This window comes from Taudactylus pleione, unplaced genomic scaffold (genome assembly GCF_031769625.1).
Source record: "Taudactylus pleione unplaced genomic scaffold, aTauple2 ptg000579l, whole genome shotgun sequence".
Lineage (NCBI taxonomy): Eukaryota > Metazoa > Chordata > Amphibia > Anura > Myobatrachidae > Taudactylus > Taudactylus pleione.
The window spans coordinates 5,459,209-5,479,228 of NW_028284981.1; the positions used below are offsets into that span (position 1 = coordinate 5,459,209).

The 20,020-nt window shown below is 46.6% G+C and overlaps 1 protein-coding gene across 3 annotated transcripts in view; it reads right to left on the minus strand.

Annotated features, from left to right (window-relative positions):
* Positions 1–20,020, minus strand: part of LOC148481481 (ceramide kinase-like) — a 39,307-nt gene that overhangs the window by 15,601 nt on the left and 3,686 nt on the right. For 2 of the 3 annotated variants that reach the window (XM_088453514.1, XM_088453513.1), the window contains exons 2-4: positions 16,166–16,267; positions 8,913–9,032; positions 6,391–6,519 (exon numbers count right to left, since the gene is read on the minus strand). In XM_088453514.1, coding sequence (XP_088309640.1) covers positions 6,391–6,519; positions 8,913–9,032; positions 16,166–16,267 — 351 coding nt within the window. Of the gene's footprint in view, positions 1–6,390; positions 6,520–8,912; positions 9,033–10,488; positions 10,579–16,165; positions 16,268–20,020 lie in introns of those variants that run through there. The other variant, XM_088453515.1, reaches the window with a different exon arrangement.

Consider the following 20,020-nt stretch of genomic DNA (forward strand, 5'->3'; position numbering starts at 1 on the left):
AATCGAGCCGGGGGTCTGTGCCGGAAGGAGAGGGCGTACCCGTGAGAGACCACCTCCAGAACCCAAGTGTCTGTCGTAGTGAACGACCAACACCGGGAGAACTGCAGCAGGCGGCCTCCCACCCTGGGATCCCCCAAGGGGAGACCCGGACCGTCAGGCCGCAGGCTTGTCATCTAGCTTGGGGGCCGGACGTCTGGTACTCCATGCCTGTTTCCGGGGCTTGCCCGATTTCTTAGGGCCAGCCTGTCGAGGAAACGACTGTGGTTTGGGCCTGCCCTGGGCCCTAGATGACCGAAAGGACGATGGTCCAGAACCAGAAGGAGCAGCGGCCGACGGGAGACAAGCAGATTTGGCTGCCGCCAGCGTGGCCACAATCTTATCCAGATCCGGACCGAAGAGAACTTCTCCGGTAAACGGCAACGCTTCCAGACCTTTCTTGGATCTGCGTCCGCCTTCCAGGATCGCAGCCACAAGGTGCGACGAGCAGCTACCGCTGCTGAAGAAATTCTAGACACCAGAGTACTAATGTCTAGAGCCGCCTCGTTGATGTAGGTGGCCGAATCACGGAGATTGCCAATCAACTCCGCTTGTTCGGCCGGACAGTCGGATTCAAAAGAAGCCTCTAATGAATCCGCCCAGCGCTCCATCGCTCTGGCAACCCAGCAAATGGCCATAGCCGGCCGTGCTGCCCCCCCTGCAAGGGAATAAGCGGACTTCAGGCAGATTTCTACCTTGCGGTCCGTAGCATCCTTAAGGGAGGACATGGATGGCATCGGCAATGTGGCACTACGGACAAGATGGGTCACGTGAGAATCCACCTGTGGAGGGGATTCACACTTAGCAAAATAATTATCCGCGAACGGATAAGCCACCGCCAGGCGTCTCTGCGGCTGGTATCTTTTGCCAGGTTGTTTCCACGCCTCCTCTAAATGGTCCACCAACTGACCTGAAAGAGGAAAGACTGTGGCATCGCCCTTCACATCTTTGAAAAAGGCATACTTAGATTTAGCCGCTGGGGGAACTTCGTCCTCAATCACCAAGGCTGTGCGGACCGCCCGAATAAGTCCAGGAATATATACTTTGGACTTAGCATCAGCGTCCTTAGTATGGAAAGGTTCCTGATCGTAAGGATCCAGAATCTCCCCATCATCAGACGTCCCTTCGTCATCCTCATAAGGAGCGGACAGAGACGCCACCGGCCTTTTATGAGGCCGCATCACAGACTCCCCTTGCAATACATCCGACAAGTGCTGTAAAGAACTCGTCAGGGAGTTAACCCACGCTGGCTCCTGAGAACCCGGGAGCGGGGAAATAGGGAGACTGTGGGGTACCACCAATTGTCGTGGGAACCCCTGCATGGGTGACGACACCACAGACTGCTGGGACAAACCCATCGGAGTAAACGCGGGCTGCGGAGCTAACTGGCCCACTAAAGCTGTTAACGCCTGAGCGAAACAAGCCCAGGGCGGCTCCTGTACCGGTGCTGTAACCGTAATAGGCCGCGCCATGGACAACACTGCCGGCAAAGGCCCTCCGCGCTACCCTCCCCCTCCGCTAACGGTACTTTGCACGTGGTACACTGTAGCCGGAGGGGAAAATCACTTTCAGACATGATGGCACCACGTATGTGACCTCTCTCACCAATTAAGTATTAAATAGGCGAGAGACCACCCTGCAGCACCGCACCGCAAGGGCTTTAGCAGAAAGAACAGGGACAGTAATAAAGCTGACAGTTTAGAGAAGAATAGTTACAGGCAGCGCTAGCACAGTCACATACAATGCAGAGAAATAACAATTCCTGCACTAACAGCGCTGATCACTCAACTACACAGACACAGGGCCTGGTAGGACACAGCGCTGCATACACAGACCTGAGCCACAGCGTAGGAGAGGTATGCGGGGGGACCCAGACCACGATGCTTCCTTCCAGACTTCCAGCAGCGTTCACCATGCGTTGCAGAGAAGATGGCCGCCGAGGAGCAGAGAGAAGCTGGCCTGGGGGAGGAGCGCTGACACAGGACCAGTCAGCACAGTGCAGAGAGGGCTGTGTGCAGCGGGGGAGGCGCCGGCTGTGAGACAGGGAAGGCGCGCTCCCCTGGCATGCATTTAACCCCTGGGACGCCGCAGCGCTACCGCTCTGCTGCGGTCCGCTGTCCCAGGGGGTAGTGGAAGCGCAGGTTGGTCGCCTGGCTCCACGCTGCAGCCAGTCCCCAGGGAGCCCCCTGCCTGGGGACTTAGGACCATGTGATCAGCGGGGACCCACCGCGGGACCCCGCTGCTTACCTCTGTCCCCCTTGAATCCGGCCATGGTCCGGAACATCTGGGGTCACCGCTAGCTGTGACCCCAGATGCCCACCAGCATCCCCGGATCAGTACCGGCGTTCTGGTACCGGCGGGGTGTAGGGAAGACAGCATGGACGTCAGGACTGACTGTCCATGCTGTTCATCCAGTTGTGCAGCCACAGCTGCATGAAGAATAAGCTTCAGGGGCTCTTCTAGCCCCCACTCCAACAGGTGCACCCGACTCCGGCCGGGCACCAAACTAAACTGAGGTGCCTTGGCCTGGGGGCGGGGTATAGGAGGGGGACCTAGTGCATCCTGGGAGGCTGAAAGCTTAACTCTTTGGTGCCCTGCGACTGACGTCACACCTATACCCCAAGGTATCCTGTGGATACCCTATGGACCCTGAAGTAGAAAAAGGTTTTTTGCCTCTCTGTTATGCCTGGAGCTGAGCAATGGGGTTTAGTGGCACCAGTAGAAGTTAGAAACTATTGTGAGCGTTTATTTTATTTTTATTTTGTCATTGTGGATCATTTTTTGTACATGGTATGTTATTATCATCAACAACTTTTTTCCTCCTTTTAAATACCTTTTTTTTTTCAAGTATTTTTTTTTTTTTTTGTGACCTTTTCCAAGACATAAAACCAATAACAAAACACTTATCCCAAAACTACAGTAATATTACTTAGGGGTCTATTACTAAGCAGTGCTGGGAGACAGCGTGAAAAGTAAGTGATAAGTGCCAGACAATCAGATCCCAACTGTCATCTCACAGGCTGTGTTTGAGAAATGATAGTTGGGAGCTGATTGGCTGGCACCTTATCACTTTTCACTCTGTCTCCTAACACTGCTTAGTAAATAGACCCCTAAATGCCCTTCATTGAAATACTTTTATACTGACTCCGTGTTTCTCTTTTATGATGAGGTACATTTGTCACTGTGAAGAATGCAATGAGCTGATTCACCACCAGTGAGAACAGAGTGTACATTATGCATTTTTAGATGGCTCTGAATTATAACTCTGAAGCGGTATGATGCCTTCTTGAGGGTACTAATTTAGTGACGAATGTGTCATTAAATTGGCTTGGTTCCCACTGAAAAAAAGTTATGCTTGTCCATAGACTCCAACATCGGTTCGCACAAGGTAACAATGGTTTTTGTAATAGTAGTGTCACAGAACAAATAATTGCGGTGTAGGAATATATCACTGCATCAGCTATACTGTGTCAGGGGCCCATTTATCAATGAGTTTTATTGTACACAATGAGTTTTAAAACTCGTTAAGTATTATAACGGTGCTCCAGCCAATCAGCTCCTAACTGTCGTCTGTTTGAAAAATGACATTTGGGAGCTGATTGGCAGGAGCACCATTTATCAAACGCAACGAGTTTTAAAACTCGTAGCGTCTGACAGAACGCGTTGACAAATGGGCCCTATATAGCTTATGTCAATAGATTCTTTCCTACAAAATTGATTCAATTAATTTTCACCAAAATGGACAAATTACTTTCCCCAGGCTTTTCTTGCATGCAGCGGTGGCGAACCTTGGCACTCCAGCTGCTGCAGGACTACATATCCCAGCATGCACTGCCAGAGTTTTGCTATTAGGGAATGCTAAAACTGTGGCAGGGTATGCTGGGATATGTAGTCCCACAGCAGCTGGAGCGCCAAGGTTCGCCATAACTGATGTGAAGCTCAATTGATGGCTGACATTTCCTACATTAAAGCAGACCGCTCATGCTTGAGTTGGAAAAATCTTTACAGGATGCTATTCTTATTTCAACATACAGGGGTGCTTTATCTCTCTCCAAGGCTTAATATTATTATTATTATTATCCTTTATTTATATGGCGCCACAAGTGTTCCGCAGCGCCTTACATAGTACATAGAACTAATAGGTGAACAAGAAACAAGTAACTTACAGTACATTACAGTGCAGGACAAGGACACAACTTATATACATTGCTGAAATAGTGATTAAAGCACTCACAATAAGCTGCCGGGAGTTGGCAGTCACGTGTTAGGTGCCCTATGGGGAGTAGAGAGTAGAAGAAAATGTAAAGAGACGCACATGAGGGAAGAGGTCCCTGCTCATGAGAGCTTACATTCTAAGGGGAGGGGCAGACAGGCAGGCGTGACACAGAAGGGGAAGATAGGAAGGAAAGAGCATGAGGTGGGTTAGGATGAGTGCTGGAAGGCCTCATGGGGATATTTATAAAACCTACTGCATAGGAGGGTTGGCCATATCAACCAATCAGATTCCAACTATCATCTGTCAAGTACATTCTATAAAATGATAGCTAAAAGCTGATTGGTTGCTATCAGTAACACCACCAGATGTCCTTTAAATAAAACAGATCCTTATTACAATCCTTGTTTAATTAGTTTTCATCCCTCACAGCCTGCTGTCAGTGCTGGTAACCATATATCACAATGTTTTATTATGGCATAACCTTGTACCGCACCTGTGACTCATGTTACAGCAGGTTCTAATTGCTCTAGAATGATAAAGGACTCAGCAAATTGCCATCTGAACGCAAAACTACTGTTGACATGTCAAGATACTATATTAAATAGGAAACACACACGTAAAGAAACTATAAACTAAAAAGAAATGCCTGCTTAGCTGATCACAGGGAACAAGAGCGGGATAAGTTCCAGCTGCCATAAGGTGCTGCGAAACGTGTTGTAGTTTTAAGTGAGAATTTATCTTTTATGTTTTATTATTATGCCTGATTATTAGCTAGTGATACTGTGTTTTTAAATTATTTGTATTTTTATTTATTTCTCTAACCATTATTGTCTACAATAGTATAAACTATTTGGTTAGTTTTATATGACAATAGTGACTTGTATTATAATGCCATTAATCTAGCTAATAAAATCATTTGATTATCAATTTTTGTTGGGTCATTCCTTACTTGCCAATTGTAGCCCAGATTTCATGTTTGGGTAAGAGGGCTTCATGACCACTTGTATCTTAACTGCTGACACTACCTTTAACAGTCCTATATTGCTCGTCTCCCGTTTATGGGGAGTAAGGGACTAGTTTTACATAGCGGAAGTGTCGCAAAAAAAGTTTTGATCTATAAAGTGCCAATCTCAGCGCCAGAAATACTCCCCTGTATTCAGTTATTGGGCCTCCACCAGGGGGCAATGACTTGTGCAGATAAAATTTTAAACGGGTAAGTCAATTATCTGCAATGAGCGGTTGCGATGTACGGTCACGATGTGGGGCTCTGTACATCACAGATAATTAAGGGAGAGGAAATGTTCATTTTATTGCACATCTTTATGGGGGTGTGAGATAAAATGAATGATGTTGCGGTCAATAGTCCAATTCCTGACACAATCACTATCTGTGTGGAGTTTATATGTTCTCATACTGTGTGTGGGTTACCTCAGAGAGCTTTGGACACTCCAAAACAACATACTGGTAGTTTAATTGGCTTCTGATAAAAAATTAACCGCAGTGAGTGTGTGTTTCCATGTTATAGGGAACATAGATTATAAACTCCACTGGGGTAGGGACTGATGTGGGGATGTGGTCATAATACCGGCACATGGGATGCCGGCGTTTAGAATACCCGCGCCGGAATTCCCACACCTGCCAGAATCCCGGCGCCGCATCCTGAAGGTAAGCAGTGAGGGGAGAGGGAGGGTTAGGTTTAGGGTTAGGCACTAGGAGGAGAGTTACGGTTAGGTGCTAAGGGACGAGGGTTAGGTTTAGAGTGAGGGGAGGGGGAGGATAGGTTTAGGCACTAGGGGTGAGGTTAGGTTTAGGCACTGGGGAGGGTTAGGAAGAGGGGGAGGGTTAGGTTTAGGGTGCTGGGAGGGGAAGGTTATGTTTAGGGTGCGGGGAAGGGGAGCTTAGGTTTAGGGTGTGGGCAGGGGGAGGTTTTAGGCACTAGGGGTGAGGTTAGGTTGGGATTTTAACCGCCGTGATCCAGAGTGCCGGTATCCCGTATCCAACCCCTGATGTGAATGACTGAAATATTTTCTGTAAACCGCTGCGTAATATGTGAGCGCTATATAAATGACTGCTAATAAATAAATATTATGCAAAACTTGAATTTTAATTTGTTCAAATGTCACTTCCAAAAAACATACCAATAACATCACTGTCAATTCCCGCCAGCTGGAAGAGGTGGCTTATTTTAGTGTAGTAGATCTGTGATCCTTTCCCTCTTCCTCCATATGGGTTGATAAATACCAGGAGTTTCCTTGGTCTCTCGTGGCCTATTAGAGAGAGAGGGGTTCAGTGTAAAGCACAGATTGGAGTATATGGCACAGGGCATAGAGGAATGGAACAGTACTAACTATTTACATACTACTATACAGAGCTCTCAGCTGACCCATTATTAGCCTACCAGTGTATTCAATTCCCAAAATGGAGATAGGAGGAAGATGGGATGCAGTCACCATGTCGACAATAACTATGTTGACAGTTGCAAAGTCAAAATGTCTACATTCTGTAGAACATTCAGGTTAGGCTGTGGGAGTAGAGGGTTATGCTGGGTGCACACTGGCCGACATATCGGCCGTTCAATTGAATTGCTGATATATTGTGTGGACGTGTACAGACGATATGTCTGCAGGAGGGATGATTAGGGTTACGCTGCGTGAAGTGAGGGCTAGGTTTAGGATTAAGGGTTTGCATTACGAACCGCTGGATGACAGCCATAACTCACCATTACCTGACCACCGGACCCAGAAGGCACCGCTGGAGCCGCCAGAGATCCGCTATCAGGTAAGTGAGCACTGCACCAGGACATTCTAATCATATCTACATTTCATCAGTGTCGACATAATGTTGACGTGGTGAATGTCGACAAATTATACCAAAACCATGGATCGATTTTTTATTTAAAAACACTGTAACAACGTATTACAAATATCTAAAGTGATTTTTTAAGGCCTCAAAGGTGAAAAAGATAAAAGCGATCTAAAGTGGCCGTACACACTGGACGATATATTTGAACGATATCTTTGAACGACATATCGTTCAAATCGTCCAGTGTGTATGCACTTACCGAGGACCGATGAGCGCTCCCGCGGGTCATTAACGATATCCCCAGTCGTCTGTACGTGCAGTCCAATCTAGGGATATCGTTAGCAATGCCATGCTGCCGAAAGCAGCATGGCCCCTCTCCCCTCCCCCTTGCCGTCATCGGCAAGGGTGTATGCACTTGCCGATGCCGGCACCCCCGCCAGGCCCGTCGCATCTGACATCGCTCCATACACACATCGTAATATAGCCAACCTCTTACATTAATGTATAAATAATATATAAACATAAGACATGACAGTGAGAGCTTGATAATAAACGTAACATCTCTTTGTAACCGGCACAGTTTCTTTAGAAATGAGACATAGCCGCTGAACCAGTTTTACTAGCAATAAGACACTACGACATAAAACAAGTCAGTAAAACGGAACCAGTTTTGCTATAAATAACATCTGAACCAATTTTACCATGAATGAGACTCTACATGGGATATCTATCAAACATTCAAATGGATGGGAAAAGCAGAGATTTTGCTCAGCAGAATAATATCACCCCAGGTCACCCTAAATATAAAATAAATGTACATTTTTAATGAGCAAATCCCCTTTACTAGATTCCCCAGGTTCTGTAACGGTGTGATTGTAAATAGAGATTTATTATAGTTTTGAGGTCTGCCTAAGGTTTCCAGTTGCAGATTTAAAAAAAATAAAAAATAAATAGAAAATATTAACAATATATTGTAAAAATAAATAAATAAAATATTTTAATATATTTATCTATGAAAATTCTAATACTACTGGGCCTGTTTCAGAGATGGACGCTATAGCACAAAAGCTGTGTCATTGTACGCAGTGACAGTGCTAAAGTATGCAAAAGCCGCAAGACGCGCACTGCCGGCTACTCTGATCCGCTGCTGCATCCTTGGATCCGGTATTTTCACGCAGCTGAGGCCTGTGAAGCTGCGTACAAGGATGCAGCCACTGGCTTCAGCACGCCCAGAAGATGGTGCTAACGTGCCCTCATTTTTTCGCATGCTGTCTGGCTCCGCCACCCAACAGCCGCATTGCGAATAACCTCACAGACACTGATCGGCAACACAGGCGCAGTACAGATGCTGCATGTGCGCCGATCGCCCGCCATCGGAGTTGTGGGCAAGCCACTTGGGTTTGCGTTCAACTGTGAATCAGACCCATGGGCACATTTTATAAATCTGGGATGGTATATAATGGTGGTGACAGGGCACTGCTTATTGGAAAATACAACAGAGAGATAGAGGGGACTATTTACTAAGCACTGTTAGGAGACAGAGTGAAAAGTCATAAGAAAGTGATAAGGTGCCAGCCAATCAGCTCCCAACTGTCATCTCACAGGCTGTGTTTGAAAAATTACAGTTGGGAGCTGATTGGCTGGCACCTTATCACTTTCTTATCACTTTTCACTCTGTCTCCTAACACTGCTTAGTAAATAGACCCCAGAAAGAGATATCAAGTTACCTGGGTTGTTATGAGTGACCGCTCTAGTGGTAGAGGCCTATTTGCATTCAGTCATTATGGAAAAGGCCATGCAATGGATTTCATATGACAGAGTGACATTCCTATTCTGCTTTGTGATTGGTTGTTCTCACCTGTCTGTCGTACTCTCTCCTGGATACTCTGCACCCAGCTATGAGCCACTTGTGCATCTGGAGCTGTGAACGTCACCATTTGCAGAGACCAGCGCTGAGACTTGCGGCCCACGTGAAAAACTGGGATGTAAAGAGAGAGAACAAATAAGACAGAGTGTGAGTTTCCAGAGAAAACAGATGTAGAAAGACATGACATGAACATATACCGGGTACATATAGCAATATACTAGTATACTGTAAGCCATTTGCACAAGCATTAATAAGTATTACATACCAGCGCAGTAACATATAAATAATCACTGTACACAACTGATACTCTTCACAATAGAGGGGGAGATTGATCAAATCTTGGAGACAATTAAATTGTAAATGTAAATGACAGAAGCTGATTGGTTGGTACTTTATCTCTCTCTAAGATTTGATAAATCTCCCCCAGAGACCAATAAGACATTTGGGGGGAGATGTACTAAACATTGCTTCCACGATGCGGTACATCCCCCCTGACTTCGCGTACATACCGCAGTTCATTACCGTGGTATGTACTAAGGATTTCGCAAAGGACAGCTCTCCCGATCGATAAGAGCTGTCCTTTGCGATGCTGCCGGGCAGAGGGACTTCCTGGTTGAACACCCAGAAGTCCTACTGCGCATGCGCAGAAGGACGCGGGCCACCGGGGCTCATGGGAGGGATCCAATCATCCCTCCCAGCCAGGAGCGTCGCATTAAGAAGCCGATAGGCTTCAATTGGGTAACGCCACCTGAAGGTGGCGTTACCTAGCGAAGCGAAGCAGCAGAATGCTTAGTACATACGGGGAATGCGGTAAAACCCCCGAAATCTGCATTTTCGGGGGTTTTACAGAATCTCCCCCTTGATCACTTATCATGGACTCATCAGCTTCACATAGCGAAGGCAGCAGACATTTTATGGACTGAACCAATACCTGTGAGTGGGGTACATCCCATCAGTTCATTAAAAGGTAGTGACATGGCTGAGGAATGAGGCACTAGTTCACATTGATAAGATACGTTTAATACTGGTTCAATCCATAAAACTACTTTGGGCCCATTTATCAACGCGTTTTATCATATGCAACGAGTTTTAAAACTTGTAGCGTATGGTAAATGGTGGTCCAGCCAATCAGCTCCCAATTGTAACTTTTCACACAGATGACAGTTAGGAGCTGATTGGCTGGAGCACCATTACCATACGCAACAAGTTTTAAAACTCGTTGTGTATGATAAAACTCGTTGATAAATGGGCCCCCTTGTAGGAAGCTGATAAGTCCAATTATAGCAGGCGGTACATTTATCTCAGTGAGGTCAGCTGTAATAAACTTTAATTGCAGTCTTGAGGAAGGATGGATCTGATGACAAAAGCTGTGTATAACTATAAACCCATATTAAGTGAGCAATAAAATGGCTACCATAAATACCATAAGTGCAGCTATGCATATAACCTGACCTAACCACACCTAACAAAGACTGTGAAGAAGTTTAAACGTAATTTCATTTTCAATGACGAGGGAAAACATTTTTTGCTGCTGACATTAAGTACGGCACCCCTCACAGCTAATTACCTCACGATCCATTTAGCTCTAAGTAGCCTGGAGGGAAAATAGCATTCTCAGCAGGCAGTGCTGTGCCGTATACAACAAATACAGCCCCTCCAGGGGGACCCATTTCACAAACGCACACTGAGGTATTTATCTGGTACAGAAAATAATGGCTTGAATTTGACTGGTTGCTATGATCAACACCCCCAGTTATGTAAATCCTCACTTCAGTAAATTTACCGTACAGTGTCCCTGCTGATATTCTACTACTAATAAGCAAAGAACTAATAATTAAAGACAACCATGCCCTAAGAGTCCTTCAATAGACCTAAAGAAAACTCCAGTATGTGTCTGTGGGGTCTATTTACTAAGCAGTGTTAGGAGACAGAGTGAAAAATGATAAGGTACCAGCCAATCAGCTCCTAATTGCCATCTCACAGGCTGTGTTTGAAAAATTACAGTTGGGAGCTGATTGGCTGGTACCTTATCACTTTGCACTCTGTCTCCTAACACTGCTTAGTAAATAGACCCCTATGTGTATATAATTTTTTATTTTGCTTAGAGAGAGACAGAGATGGAGGGGGGGGGGGGGTTGTGTTTAATAAGGATCTATGATTGCTCTCTTTATTATCCATAACTCATCGGCATTTTCAAAATGCAGTCACCTGAACTGGCTATCAACCCTATATTATAATTAATTAAGGCTATGGGAAATTTCTATCTTAATGGACATGTGCATTATGAATGATTTCCTCATGCAAGCATGTGTCTGATTAACATAATTACAATGCATGCACTAATCTTCATCTGTTGTATTGCTCAATGATTCCAATGTGTTGTGTTAGAGCAAATGACACATTAAGGGTTATATTTACTAAAGTGCGGGATTATTAAATGGAGTTGTTGCCCATAGCAACCAATCAGATTCTATTTATCATTTATCTAGTGCCAGGCCTGTTGGCTAGCCCCTGTTTTATCGGAATCAGTATGATGCGGCCGGTGGTTCAATTCCCGGCAGCGGCAGCCCGACAGCGCTGGAATTCCCGATCGTCCTCAGGTAAGTAATAACTAACCTAACCCCCCTAACCCTCCTTAGGGGTGCCTAACCCTAACCTCCCCCCCAAGTGCCTAACCCTAATCCCCCCTGTAAGTGCCTAACCCTAACCGCCCCCTTCCCCGCTGCCTAAACCTAAGTCCCCCCCGGGGGTGCCTAACCCTTACCCTCCCTCCCCCTAGCCTAACCCTAACCCTCCCGGGGGGGTGCCTATCCCTAAGTCCCCCCCGGGTGCGCTAAACCTAACCCTCCCCCCTTCCCCGCCTGTCTCCCGGCGTCGGGAAAATGACAGATATAGATGCCTGTCATTTAACCCACGCCGGGATAAAGCAGTCGGGAAGCCGGCTGTCGGGATCACGTCAGACGGTTTCCCGATTGCATCCCGTTTTATCTGCCACCACTAACATATCTCTCTCCAACAAAGGACAAAGCTAAGAAAACAGGTCTTTTCAGCCTTGCCACCCTCCAAAAGACGTTTTGCATGAGAATTCTGTCAGGACCGCACCCCTGTAGAGGCTGAAGAAGCTCAGCTGTGTGCAGAATCATTGGCTCTGATGTCACTAGAAATTCTGACAGATATGGCGACCAATGACGTTGAGTAATAAGCAAAGTTCACATTTACCCCCAGGCAGGGGAGAAAACTAAATGCATGACCTGCTTTGAAGAGCCATGGTGACAAATTAGTCTGTGACACTGTTACTACCTAACATGATGCGTCAATATGAGCTAGACTGGCTTGTGAATTCGGAAGATCACATTACAGACAGAGCTCCGACCAAAAAGGGTGAATGCACTGGCTGATCCTGGGTGTAACTCCTTCCTTGTCATTGTCCCAAAATACTGTAACACTAGGCAACCCTACATTTTTTTCTACATCCGTACAGGTGAAAAAAGCTGAACTGGGTCACGGCTCCATTGTGAAGTGGCTTGTAATGTCCTCAAGGAAGCTCAATGTTCTTATAGGTCCAATTAACTCGTCAATGTCATTCTACAGGATGAGCTTCTTCATTGTCATTCAGAACTAAAATCCTATCCACGATCAAAGATAAATTCCAATTCTGAAATACAGATCTATCAAGATAGATTCCAAAATATGGAGCCCCTAGAGGCCCAGTACAAGTGCCCTCCTGTGAAGCTAGAGGCCCAGTACAAGTGCTCTCCTGTGAAGCTAGAGGCCCAGTACAAGTGCTCTCCTCTGATGCTAGAGGCAAAGTACAAGTGCTCTCCTCTGATGCTAGAGGCCCAGTACAAGTGCTCTCCTTTGATGCTAGAGGCCCAGTACAAGTGCTCTCCTCTGATGCTAGAGGCAAAGTACAAGTGCTCTCCTCTGATGCTAGAGGCCCAGTACAAGTGCTCTCCTTTGATGCTAGAGGCCCAGTACAAGTGCTCTCCTCTGATGCTAGAGGCAAAGTACAAGTGCTCTCCTCTGATGCTAGAGGCCCAGTACAAGTGCTCTCCTTTGATGCTAGAGGCCCAGTACAAGTGCTCTCCTCTGATGCTAGAGGCAAAGTACAAGTGCTCTCCTCTGATGCTAGAGGCCCAGTATAAGTGCCCTCCTGTGAAGCTAGAGGCCCAGTACAAGTGCTCTCCTCTGATGCTAGAGGCCCAGTACAAGTGCCCTCCTCTGATGCTAGAGGCCCAGTACAAGTGCCCTCCTGTGAAGCTAGAGGCCCAGTACAAGTGCCCTCCTCTGATGCTAGAGGCCCAGTACAAGTGCCCTCCTCTGATGCTAGAGGCCCAGTACAAGTGCTCTCCTGTGAAGCTAGAGGCCCAGTACAAGTGCCCTCCTCTGATGCTAGAGGCCCAGTACAAGTGCTCTCCTCTGATGCTAGAGGCCCAGTACAAGTGCCCTCCTGTGAAGCTAGAGGCCCAGTACAAGTGCTCTCCTCTGATGCTAGAGGCAAAGTACAAGTGCTCTCCTCTGATGCTAGAGGCAAAGTACAAGTGCTCTCCTCTAAAGCTAGAGGCTCAGTACAAGTGCCCTCCTGTGAAGCTAGAGTCCCAGTACAAGTGCCCTCCACTGATGCTAGAGGCAAAGTACAAGTGCTCTCCTCTGATGCTAGAGGCCCAGTACAAGTGCTCTCCTCTGATGCTAGTGGCAAAGTACAAGTGCACTCCTCTGATGCTAGAGGCCCAGTACAAGTGCACTCCTCTGATGCTAGAGGCCCAGTACAAGTGCCCTCCTCTGATGCTAGATGCCCAGTACAAGTGCACTCCTCTGAAGCTAGAGGCCCAGTACAAGTTCATTCCACTGAAGCTAGAGGCCCAGTACAAGTTCATTCCACTGAAGCTAGAGGCCCAGTACAAGTGCCCTCCTCTGAAGCTAGAGGCCCAGTACAAGTTCATTCCACTGAAGCTAGAGGACCAGTACAAGTGCCCTCCTATGAAGCTCCTGGCTGTGAACTACTAAATGCACCTAGTTACAAAGTTAACAAAAAAAAACACAACAACTTTATTTTAATGCTTTTTGTTTATTTTGCAATATAAAATCTATTATATATAATACAGAAATAAAATATATATTAATATAATAGACCTATTTATATTTCAGTATAATACAGTCATAGAATATATACTTGACAAATGTTGATTATAAAATCTATTTGTCAAACTTTTACAGTGTTTGAGATTTTCCGTAAACAAACGGCGCTGTTGGGAACATAAAACTAAGCCCGAAGAGCATATTATTTTCATTAACATTATTGGACAATCAAATCTTACACTGCGTGCAAGCTTCCTCAAGCATATAACAAAAGCCAAGCTATTAAGAGACAGCATTTATATGGTTCACACCCATCTGTGCACATTTCCCTGCAGTAATATCCCTTTTGACGTCACTAGTGCCACCGGTGGTGGGTCTGGTTTTTCTGTGACCTGAGGCAACTGACATCAGCACCTTTGAAATCCCTTGTGGACTACAGACTCTACAGTAACTATTAGTAAATACAATATAAAAGACAAATATTGTCACTTTTTTCATCATAATTAGATCTAACAATAAGGTATAATATATTTTAAGGTTTTTCAAAAGGATACATAGAATTTTGATAAAAAAAAAAAAAAAAAGTAATTGCCTAATTATTTTTCTACTATAAGGAAACAGAAAGTACATAATAGCACATGTCATGACATCAGGTGGAGGGGTGGGGGTTTCAATTCTTTTCATTTATATGAGTCCCTGACACTTTTACAGAACAGAGATTTACTAAGCCTTGGAGAGAGATAAAGTGGAGAGCGATAGAAAGTACCAACCAATCAGCTCCTGTCACTTTACAGGTTGTGGTTGAAAAATGACAGTTAGGAGCAGATTGGTTGGTACTTTCTATTTATCCATTTCAATTAACAATACCAGTGTCCTAATATATCCTTAAACCCAGTAACCTCCTTCTAGTTTATAAAGGAACCAACCAAAGCAGTAGCTCCAGTGAGGGTAATGGATGTGCAACTGGAAAGAGAACAATCCTGCTTTAAACATTTAAGCAACTAGATTTAGAGGAATATGTATCAAGCCCTTTTGTACTTAAATAATGAGGAAATTGCATTTCTGCATGATTTTAAGTATGGGGGCTGTGCAACAAGGCTAATTAGCGCTTCAGGCCACAATCCCCATTATTCTCATTGGGGACTGAAGTCTGACCCCTATGTACGTAGCTTTTCAGAGATTGGTCCTGAACGCTGCTTTATCGCTATGGGAACATTTTTTGGAGGAGAGGGATCCTAGCGATCCCTCTCCTGCAGCCTCCGCCTCAATATTGCGGAAGCTGACTCTGCATTGTGTCAGTAATACCCCTTTTACACCAGAGCAAAAACCTTGGTTTTTGCTGGGTCTACCCGGGTCGCAGCTCAGTGTAAAAGGGTCCCTGAAAAATAACCTGGGTCAAGTGACCCTGCAATCCAACCCTGGTAGCTACCAGGGTTGGACCCAGGATGGACCCAGGTAATGGTGCAGTGTATACGGTGCAACCCGGGTTATCTGACCTGGATCATGCCTAAAATGAGCGGATTGGTGGTTGTGGAGCATTCACCTCCCACTTTTTATGACCTCACAGGTTTAGCAGGGCAGACCTCAGTTCAGTGTGAACAGGGCTGACCTGGGAATAACCCAGATCAAAGGTGCAGTGTAAATGGGTCTGACCAGGGTTGGAACCATGTCCAAAAACAGAGGTCGGACCTGGGTTTTTGGTGGAAAAGAGGTATAACTGTGGAGGAGTATTTAGATTAGTCTCTTTTTTTTTTGCTGGGATGATTTACAAAGGGTTCTTTTTTTAATATATAGTTGTGAAAACTATGTAAAAGAAACCTCTTATCCTGACCATGATACATGGAACTGCCGTGATTAACGCTACACAGGCCCCTAATCCCTTTTACAACGAAGGGCTACACTAAATGGGTGAACTAGCAGTTACATATACTACAAGGTCATCAGACTTAAAATGTCACGTGTAGTCAAGTGCCAGGTAGACAAACAGGTCTCTAAAACTAAGGTAAGCCAGGTGTATATAGTATGAAAAGCAATCCTCAGTAGTGACAGCAGCCAAATTATCTGTGACTCATCCCCTTCATCTCCCATAGCCATGCTAATTACAGGCCTGCACAAAGGCCACAGAGCAGCCGGATACCATATTTCCTGCACTCTCAGGAGTTTACCTGTGAACTGGTGGCTGGGGGTTCCCAACTCCTTTGCCCGTGGTTTTCCGTCTCCCTGCTGAACGGTGACAATTTCACTGACTGGAACAGAGACGGTGGCATCTGTGAAAGAGTAAAGACATTTAAAGCCACATTCCCACAGAGCAATCTAGCTGACAGATTGCACTAATTACACACTGTCCTATAGAGTAGAGAAACTAAAGCAGGGAACAGCTGAATGTGCACATTCCGTTGTTAATATAGGGCCTGATTCAGACCCACTCGCGAGCGCCTGTCCGCTCGCAAGTGGGTCGATGTTCAGGACTGAGCATGCGCACGACGGAGGGAGCTCCGTCGTGCGCATGCGCCAGACGCGACGAGCGAAGGAAAGTCCTTCGCTCGTTGTGTCTGATCAAAGGGGGCGTGCTGTCGATGTTGATTGACAGCACGCCCCCTTTGGTAGGCGTGCCGGGGGCGTGCCTCCCTGACGGGGGCGTTCCCACGGGAACGCCTCCCGTCAGAAGCCGGCCCACTGACATCACTAGTGATGTCAGTGGGAGTGATTTTGGCTCTGATAGAGCCAAAATCACTCCGGAGCTTGCGGTTGAAAACCTCAACCGCAGGCTCCGGCTCGCAGTTTCGATGGTCGCGATGGTCAAGACCATCGCGGCCATCAAACTGCACGCTCGTATAGCCTGTGGGTGGTCACCCACAGCTATACGAGCGTCCAGGAGGACGCTCCATTTTCATGGAGGCCGGCCCTCATTCAGAGCGTACGCTCTGCTCAGAGCGTACGGCTCTGAATGAGGGCCATAGACTATAGTACATCTGATTGAGTGCAATTCTGTCTTGTACTGAAACTAGTGGATTGTCGTTACAGGTTTGTCCAAAACGTGCAATTCATTTTCACACACAGTCCTGTCTGCAGCATTGTATCACCAGGAAACTGCAGATAGAAAACCCATCATATGCAAATTATGATTTAAACACAGTACTCAAACTGAGAATGATTTGACTGTATAATGTAACACACTGGACCTCATTCAGAGTCGGTCGTTGCGGCTGCTCGGTCGTAGGGGAAAGGGGCCGGATATGCAAATGAAGCGATCACAAGTTGCGGTCCTAAGATGAGATCGTTAGCTGAAAGACCGAGGGTAAGAAGTGGCCGTAAGACTAAATCACGCCCCCTTATCGATCACAACACACGTCATCTCCTGGGATATAAGGATTACTCGCGAGCATCGGGAACCAGCGGAGCTGGTCGTAGAGCTTAAGGTTGACCATACCCTCTCTTAAGCACTACGATCAAGTCAGTCTAAAAACCTCTCATGTCACATGTGCCATGACACTACTTTGTTAATTATGCACTCCCATTAAACGCCGTTCGCATAATTAGGCACACCTGCGTTCGGATCTCCACTCCTCCGTTTTCAAGCACCTTCCCCTGTTACCACCCACAAACGGTTCATTCTGTCACTCAAACTAACGACCTGGCTGTGTTCAAGGAGAGAGAAATTTCTGATCGTAACAGCTAGTTTGCACACGCGCATTGCGAACTTTACGCATGCGCAGTTTAGCGAACATCGGTGGCGTACGACCGTGCGGCCGCAACGACCGACTCTGAAGAGGTCCACAGTCAGGTGCTACAGCAGTGTTCATCACTGTGAAAGTTAGAAGCAAATAATCTGATTTCTTGAACGACTTAACTATAACGACGCCGTTATCGTTCAATTGCATATTCCCTTACTTAAAATCGTTGAGTTGGTCAGTCTGACTGAACTACAAACGTGAATGAACGATAATCGTTCATCGTTTTAACTCAGAAAGTGAACGATTTTTTAAACGATTGAATGATAAATGATATCGTTATCGTTCAAAAAATTGTTGTGTGTGTATGCACCTTAAGGGTTAGACAAAACTCTGCATATGACTAGATTAGAACAGAGAATGCTGGGTACACACCTGAGTGATGGATCGGCCGGTTGCCCGATGGGCCGACCCATCCACCGATTTGGTAAGTGTTCTGCACAAACGATTTGTACATATCCACTTACCAATCCGCCGCAAGACAAGCCTGGCCACAGGAACCAGAAATGACATAATTGTCGGCGGTTCCTGCGGCCACGAACAATATATCTACAAGTGTGTAGAAAGTTTAGGGGGCTATTTTAAATTGTCTTTACAAATATTTACTTATTACATTTTATTATTTTCCTGCTTAACAGAGGAGAGAGTGTTGAACATAGGGGGTCATTCGAAGGTCGCTCGCAAGCGGGTCGATGTTGGGCGGAGCTCCGTCGTGCGCATGCGCGAGACCCGGCGAGCGACGAGAAATACGTCGCTCGGGGTCTCGCACCAAAGAGGGCGTGCTGTCGATGGTGACTGACAGCACGCCCCCTTTGGTGGGCGTGCCGGGGGCGTGGCTGCCAGACGGAGGCGTTCCCATGGGAACGCCTACCGTCTGAGTCCGGCCCCACTGACATCAGTAGTGATGTCAGTGGGAGTGATTTGGGCTCCGATAGGGTCTCGTCGCAAGCCCGATGGTCGCGATGGTCTTGACCATCGTGACCATCATCATGGACGCTCGCATAAGCTGTGGGTGGTAACCCACAGCTATGCGAGCGTCCATGAGGCCGCTCCAAAAACAGGTAGGAGGGCCCTGATTCAGAGCGAGCGCTCTGGTCAGAGCGTTCAGCTCTGAATCAGGCCCATAGAATCATGAAAGAAACACAAAGAATAATTTAGGGAGTATCCGCTCACAATGGCTAACTATTTCACTCACGACCCGACCAACTTTACGATTTTCAGGGTGATTAAACCATCTTGAGATCATCCGATATCGAATGTACAGACTTGTAGATATATTGGTTGTGGACGCAGGAACTGCCGACAATGACGTCACTTACGCTTTCTGTGTCCAGACTTGTCAGGTGGCGGTTTATTGTTCCGATTCGAATGATTATTATCTGTCCTAAGATCGTCACAAAGGTGACAGTTTTAAATGAACTATCAGCAGATGAACGGAAATTCATACACACCACAAAGTGTGCACAATATCGGTTCATCGTTTTGAAGAAATGTCGTGCAGCAGGTCAGGTCCAATCATTTGCGCTGACTAGTATTTTTGGCACAATAATCAGCACCAGGGGCTGTGTACAGACTCTGCGATTATCGGATCGTGCAGTTGAAAATCGGCTGATCGGCCTAATTATTGCATAGTGTGTACCTAGCTTAATATTTATATGTATCCTGTTGCATAAATTCAATTCGACTGACAAACGACAAATCTTGCGTTAAGTGAACAACATTTCTCATTGAATGATGTATAACAGAAGACTCTACCAAATATTGGCCCTCATTCAGACCCGGTCGCAAGCACCGAAGTGCTCGCAACCGGGTCGATAGTTAGCCCTGCGCATGCGCAAGCCCCGAAGCGAGAGAGAAACTCTCTCGCTCCGGAGCTCTCTGCAAAAGGGGCGGCTGTCGATGTCGATCGACAGCTCGCCCCGTTTTGTAGGCGGGCCGGGGGGGTGGTTTCCAAAACGGAGGCGATCCTTAAGGAGCGCCTACCGTTTTGTGGGAGGCCGCACTGACATCATCAGTGATGTCAGTGGGGAGTTTCCTGCTCTTTCAGAGCAGGAAGCTCCCTGGGGCTTGCGGCTGCCGAGACCCAACCTTAGGGTCTCGTCGCAAGCCCCGATGGTCGTGATGGTGTTCACCATCGCGACCATCAACCTGGTCGGTCGCTAAGCTAACGACCAGGAGGCCGCACTTCAAAACTGAAGCGGCCGCCCTCGTTCAGAACGAGCGCTCGCTTCTTGCGAGCGCCTCTGAATGAGGGCCATAGATTTCATGCACATGGGTGCTTAGCCTACA